Here is a 7,580-nt window from a genome sequence, read left to right as displayed (position 1 = left end):
CCAAGACATTAAATAAAAATAATAATATAAACCATTTTTCTAATTGGTTAGTTGTAATTACATCTTGATTGCGTTTATTTTGAGTATATTGTTAAAAATGCCGAAAACACCATCGCGGCATACATTTTATATATTATAATATATTATATACATTTTTATAAAATAGCAATTTTTAACATAATATACAATATTAATTTTATTTCTAATATATAATTTATGAAATAATATAATTATTTTTAATTATTTATATTTAATAAATCCCCAGTATAATTCTACTGAGGATTTTTTTCCGCAATTCGTGTACAGTTGTAGACGATAAGCAAGTAGTTAAAACAATACTTTGATATTCACCTGTAAACTAACGATTTCCTATAGAACGATTTTCTTAATTTTTTGTAGATAATTAAAAAACGAATAACCATAAATACTTGAAATTTTCAACGTCTAACGATGGTTTAATTTTAAAATATTTTTACTCTTTTTGAGCTATATAGACATTTTTTTTTACCTTTATTGAGATTTTAACATTAAAACTTTTATAATATGTAGATAAATAAAAAAAAAATTCGCTGAGTTAAAAAGCTTGAAAAATGAATATAATGTTACTCATAAGTCGTTATAATAACAGTTCAAAAATAATAAAGATAGGTACATAGGCAAGATTTTTAATAAGCATTTAAACTTTAAAGTTCAAATGTTGACAACGTTTATCAAAATCTTGAAAATGTGCAAATTATTTTGTAGTAAAATATGTATAAATTGTTCAAGTTTTATAGCTATGTATTGAACATTTGGAACAAGGTTTGTCATTTAGTATACTAATGAACTATAGTTCATACTGTATCTAAAAAATATATTAACGCAGTTTTTTATAGATAATAAATATTTAATGTCCAAATTTGGATGAAACTAGATATATATTTAAACATAGAATAACAATTTTAGTTCTGTTTTGCAAGTCTGTCTTTTGCCACACCGTCAATTTCTTCTTTTTGGAAATATTTTTCCATAATAAAAAATAAATGAAAACACACCAAACAAATTAAATTATAATACCAACACTAAACTACTAAAATGTTTATTGACTAAACTAACGTTAACACAATAAACGATAGTACCTACAGTAGTACACGACTCAATGACTGCCACAATATTTTAATTTACAATTTTATGATTGTCTAAGGTAGAGTACAACAGTAAGAAAAATTATCTAATTTGTTGATGGTATTTTTACATTTAATTTCTTATTTTATATATTTAATTCTAACTTATTTTATCCCGAGGTTATTGTCTCTGCTTGTTTACGTCGTTGACTATAAAATTATGCTTACGTACTAATTTAATTCTACTGCATATTTTACTATTTTTTTTGTTTAACATTTGTGTTGCGTATCTAGGTATATATTTTAAATGTGTACCTATACTTTGAAAAATCATTCATAAAAATCAATTAATATTAGATTTAGTTTATAGGAGGCAGGAGCTCTCTTTTACAGATTGTTCTCGGATTGAAGTTTAATATTTTATTTCGACAACGAGTAGTAAACGTCGTTCGTTATACCTACTCCGCCTTTGACTTTTTGTGGATGTTCGTGATTTGATTTATAGGTACCTAGTCATTAGTTTTCATTTATTTTTTTTTTGAGGTAAGTATGGAATTTTGCTTGTTTTGGTTTCCTTGAATCCGATTTTGTAATTTTTGCAACTGTAGCCTGCACTCTGCACGTCTATCAAACCTATTTGAATAGGTGCATGCATTTCAGTTTAAACTATAGTTTTGACCAATAAGTTAACTTATTTAAACCTGCGGTTAATTCTAGTTTTAACTAGTCAAAACCAGAATTTACTAAAGAGATTTTTGGAAACTAGTTTTGACTAGTTAAAAATATTTTTGACAGATTTCGGGTTTTAATTATAGTCTATAACATATTATACATAATAGCTGGTATTATATTGTTAATTAGGCATAAATTCACTTTAGCTAACCAGCACCTTTTTAATTTTTTTTTTTTTTGAAATAGATGTACTTCGATGAGTTAAGAATGATGGTGCAAAAAAAAAATTTGCGGAAACTTTTATTTTGGAAGTTATAGACATCCAAAATTTGCGATTTTACGTTTATATATACATATGCGCCATGCGAGCAAGACTGTTTTAATGCCGCGCGAAGTAATTTGAGTTTGGTGTCCTGAGCCACTTTAATATTATACTTATGTTTCTTTAAGGGTGTCGGTGCCAGTATTTCCAATTTTCGAAATTTCTATGCTATTTGAATATTATGTTTTATATTTTAGTTATTGCCTTAATTATAATACTTTTCCATTAATCTACAGCTCGATACTTATTTAGATGGGGTCGTTACGGTGTATTATATCAACGTAAATGACTTCACGGGAAAAACTCTCACGCCCTGTAGAAAGATGAGATATTTCTACAGTTCGGACAAAAGCTCGATTTTTTATTTTACTTTGAATAGTAGTAGAAAAATACGTTTGAAAAAGGACAAATATTATGCATTTTCCAAATGCATATTCGAGTTTCTATAATTATAGTTTTCAAAATCGGGCTTTGATCCGACCTACAAAATGTTCTCTACTTAAAGATAAAAAAAAAAATTAACAAAATCCGACAATTCTATAGGTCGTGAGATTTTTTCCTGTAAGACATGGTTTTGTACCAAAAAACGCACCGGCACCGCACCCTTAACAGACTGGCGAGTCCGGAGCAGTTAGGCGACGGGAGGTCCCTTGAGTTTGAAGATTGGCGCGACTTGTGTTATTTTAACTAACAAGGTTAAGTTTGTTAGGTCATACGTCTGCCCGTCTGCCCGGTCATACATCTAATTAAATATTTTTATGTTTTGTGGGAATAACACAACTCGATGATTGTGCAAATTTTGATTTCACCATCGTTCTTAAGTTATTAAAATACGTACGTTAATTATAATGTGGGATAGTGCGAACGCCTTTTTTTCGTTAAAAAGGCAACCAAAATCACGCAATTATGTGCGGTCACCTTTTTATTTTTTATCTATGGTCCACCTCCGAAATGTTATCAATGTTTGACAATGCTAATACATAACGATGACAAAACTATAGTCAGTAGTCACTACTCAACTACATTCTACATTTCTACATTCTACTGAGTACTAACTGACTATAAGTAAAGTAACACCACTACACTACTGCCAAACGTTTTTAATTTGTTTATTTTGTTCTTGTGCTTTATGTCACTTTTTAGTTCATAGTAAGTTGGTGAACGTCTTTTGACATCGTACCCATCAGCAGTCAGTGGTGAGGATCATTCTACATTTCTAATTTGTGTGTTTGGCACGTGAGTATGATAAGTGAGAATCAGTCATACCATAAATTATTTTAATTATGTTATATGTGTTGTTTGTTCTATAGCTAGTATATTTCCAGAAATAGTAGTGGCCTAGTGGTGACTTTGTTACACAACGATCGACACCGATGACAATGGAGAAGTCTGATGAATGTAACAATACGTCAGGGCAAAAGCCACCGTACAGGCCGGTAGTCATTGTACATGGGCTAATGACTGGTGATGTCAGCACAATGCAGCATCTGGCTGCTCGTATAGCTGAAGTGAGTAGTTTGATAAACTTCCTTATTTGATAATATACTGTATACAGTAACAGCATTTATTTGCGTTTAAAAATGGAAATTTTGTGTAATAAGTTCCTTTCCACCGGTTTATGTTTTTTAGTTAGGATTCTGTAACTTTTAATACAATATAATCTATACATGTTTTTTGTATACTGTTTTTGGATGGTTATTGATACATAATTTTTTTTTTTTAAGTTAAAGGTTCAAATTTATCACTTAGTCAAAAATTGATCTTTCTTGGATATTTTTATTATTATTTAAAATATGACTAAAAACTCAACATCAATATACAGGTATTACTATTTTTGAATCAGTATTATTTTTCAGATCAAAAATATTTTAATTATTGAGTGATTTGGAAAGAATCTAAGATTTGTTGTTTTTAATTTGGTTTTGCTGATGAGTCGCCGGCGCGTCATCATCTAACAGTAGGTTGATAATAGTTAGAGTAGAGGTATTGCATGATTCTGATTACTAGTAATGTGCTCCAACAAAATTTGTCAATAATTCCCCCTTGCATTTGTATTGTTTTTGTTTTTTTTTTTTACATTTTTACATTAAAAAATATTTCAATACCAAGAAGAGTAATAAATTATTTTTATTAAAATAGTTAGTATTAATAATTTACTGTAGTTGCATACTGTCAGGTTATTATTATAATCTTGTTGAAAATCTGCCAATCAATGTTACATAATTTAATATAATATGTATGCTTAACAGTTACATCCAGGCACCAAAACATATGTTATAGACAGGTTCTGTGGATTGGCTAGTTTAGAACCACTGTGGCGACAGACAAGGAAGTTAGCTGATGACCTATTAAAAATATGTTCGTTGCATCCAGAGGGTGTGCATATCATAGGTATATATATATTATGTACATATAAATAAGTATTCATTATTTATACATTAACATACTACAAATGTAGCTGAAAGATGTATATATTTATGCTTAAATTTTCTAGGATACTCACAAGGTGGACTCATAGCAAGAGGCATGATAGAAGAGTATGGTACTGAGCACAATGTCAGGACATTTGTATCACTTAGCTCACCGCAAGGAGGCCAGTATGGTGGTAGGTTTTTGTTTAATTAAATATAAATTGCTACCATAGACCTATATAGAAATGGACTGATAACAGAGATAGAGATAGATCCAGGGCCCAACATTATAAGAAAAAGATAGCATAAAACTTAAGTACCATTTATACTAAATAACAAGAGAGAGAGAGAGGTATTGACTATCTCTTTTTAACAATGTTGACACCTGGCAACCTATAGTGTAGTACGTGGATCTCATAGTCCATATTATATTAATAAGTTTAATATGCTTGCTACAGAATGATTAAAAGTTTTTTCCTGCGTTTTTTTATGTTAAACTTATGAAGAATGCAGTGGTCTACCATTATATGTCTTTGTCTATCCATAAGTAATTTACTAACATTTTACTATTTTAAGCTTGCTTACCAAAATTAAATTGAATTATTAAAAAATATTTTCAGTAAAATATATTATTTAAATTAAAAATTACTCATTATATTAATAATACAATAATTGATCATGTTAGTATGTTACGCAAGTTAGTTACAACTTACAATTATACCAGGTTTGTTTCTTATAATTCATTTGAATAAGCATATTATAACCTAATTGGTTAAACACTTGTACTTGTATTTAACCTTGGTTGTTCTGAACATACATTCATGTACAAAGACTATAATATAATTAATATGGTATATGCGAAAAGTTTTTTCTTACTTTTTTGTACTAAAATTGCAAGAAAAGTATCAACTTACTGATGTGTTTAATTTAATATTATGTTTATTTGTATAACATAATAATAACTGTTGTTCTATAATTTTGTAGCTGAGTGTTTCACAAAAATGTTTCCTGCATTGACAGCACGCACGGCATATGAGTTGTTCTACACACGCTTAGGTCAACGGGCATTGTCTGTGGCAAACTTCTGGTATGATCCCAGGCATAGGGACCTATACCTTAAATACAGTGTGTATCTTGCAGTCATCGATAATGTTAAACAAGAATCGAGTTGTCTTCATTTACAACAGAATGAAAATGATAATGGTTTAAAAACGATGATGGGCAATATGTCTACTGCAGTAACTAGTAGCACTACAACTGTAGCAGAGACCAATGATGACACTCAAAAAAATATTGAAGCACGTGTTGCTGCAGCAATAGCAGCAGTTTCCGCTGCCACTGTCAAAATTTCTGAAAGCCATAACGACAACAACAGTGATGCTCGCAGTGTAACAACAGATGTAGATACACTTATGGCTATGGTCTCAGCCCACGATAACTACTGTGCAGAAAATGATAACTATAATTCTAACCCCAACATCAAGAAACTTGGCCTGACTCGACTGCAGCGGCTGGTATTGATTGGTGGGCCTGACGATGGGGTTATTTCACCTTGGCAATCCAGGTACTTATTATTTACATTACAACTATACAAAAATGTTTGATTGTTTTACATCTATTTACCAATCTTACTTCTTACAGTCAATTTGCCGTACTGGATAGTTCTGGTGGACTGATACCAATGCGGGAACGGCGACAAGACGACGTGTACAGCGATAACGACCCAATTGGATTACATCAGCTAGACATGACGGATCGATTGGTGGAGTACACTGTGCCGGGAGTCAATCATCATGAGTGGCACCATAATGAAAAGGTACTACGTGAGTGCATAATTGGATGGTTAGACTAGAAACTGCTAGAATTATATTGATGCTGTAGTGGTTTATAATAAAGTGGTATGTAGTCTAAGAAGAGAAAGAAGACTACCAAGACGTTAATAAATATTTTACCATCTAGCAAATGCTATTGTGATATTTTTGTTGAAACTATGTATTTGTATTTACAAATTGCCTAAACTTTTAATAAGTGATTATTTTGTTAATGAACAGTTTAACTTTTAATTTTTATATCCATATTTTATTTTATTTTATTTTTAAAATATATTATTATGTGTCATACTACAAACTAAGATCATATACACTGGAAATGGTGGGTAAATAATGTGGTGTAAATGTCACTGTAAATATTATGGTGAGGAAATCTATACAATAAGAGCACTATCTTGCTATCCCATAATATTCAATAATTATTCTATAGGAATTATGTACTAGTAGGATGTATAATATAGTACAGTAATAATAATAATAATAATAATAATAATAATAATGATTTAAGAATTGAGATCATAGACTACCAGGTTCTCATAACAAATTATCGCTAATATTCCTTCACTCACAAAATTACCACGATAAAATGTAATCAGTTATCACAAAAATACCCGTCAACCGTGTCATTTCCAGTCTATATATAATAATAGTTTGTGGTTAAACTTTTAATGTTATTCATTTAATGAATAGTTTTATTGGGATATCTGTAGCTCATCATCTGATATTACATTTAAGTATTGGACAATTAATTAAATAGTTATATGGTATAATACATGTTCATGAATAGTGGAAAAATTATTTCCACCAAAGATAATTACGATTACATTTATATTTTATGCATTTAAAAAGTACCATTATAAAAATATTAAACATTCAGATAATTATTTTATAATTCTTGTGCATTATAAAAATTAAAAATTATTTTGGAAAAATAATATGTAACTATGATCAAACATTTTAATGTTTTTAAATACTATTGTTTAAAAACTATTATACATTTACACAAATTAATAATCAAGTTGATTTCCTTATTTGTGCCATTAAAAATGTATTTTATAATCACCCTGAATTAAGAGCTTCTATTGTGTAAGTTCAGGGCATCATGTAAACTCACACCTATAAATGCAATATAAGATAATACTATTAATTAAGTATACAAAAAAAAAAAAATTAACTTATTGTTACTCAGTGTAAGATTTAAGTCAATCATATTATTTAATAGAAAGAAAGAATAATTTTTAAA

At 29.3% G+C, this 7,580-nt stretch overlaps 1 protein-coding gene across 8 annotated transcripts; it reads left to right on the top strand.

Annotated features, from left to right (window-relative positions):
- Positions 1 to 3,040: 3,040 nt before the first annotated feature.
- Positions 3,041 to 7,290, top strand: LOC100163656 (lysosomal thioesterase PPT2 homolog). 8 transcript variants are annotated; one of them, XM_029485971.1, is made up of 7 exons: positions 3,041 to 3,162; positions 3,241 to 3,333; positions 3,423 to 3,605; positions 4,347 to 4,488; positions 4,592 to 4,702; positions 5,493 to 6,072; positions 6,150 to 6,574. In XM_029485971.1, the coding sequence occupies exons 3-7, from the start codon at positions 3,471 to 3,473 to the stop codon at positions 6,358 to 6,360; spliced, it is 1,179 nt and encodes a 392-aa protein (XP_029341831.1). In that variant the 5' UTR covers positions 3,041 to 3,162; positions 3,241 to 3,333; positions 3,423 to 3,470; the 3' UTR covers positions 6,361 to 6,574. The 8 variants fall into 8 exon arrangements, with proteins under 8 accessions (XP_029341831.1, XP_008187081.1, XP_008187077.1 ...); XM_008188859.3 differs by having other exon boundaries at positions 3,412 to 3,605; XM_008188855.3 differs by having other exon boundaries at positions 3,408 to 3,605.
- The last annotated feature ends 290 nt before the right edge of the window (positions 7,291 to 7,580 follow it).

This window comes from Acyrthosiphon pisum, chromosome X, assembly GCF_005508785.2.
Source record: "Acyrthosiphon pisum isolate AL4f chromosome X, pea_aphid_22Mar2018_4r6ur, whole genome shotgun sequence".
Taxonomy (NCBI): Eukaryota; Metazoa; Arthropoda; class Insecta; order Hemiptera; family Aphididae; genus Acyrthosiphon; species Acyrthosiphon pisum.
The sequence above is the reverse complement of the archived record's forward strand: the minus strand, read 5'-3'. Positions and strand labels throughout refer to the sequence as shown.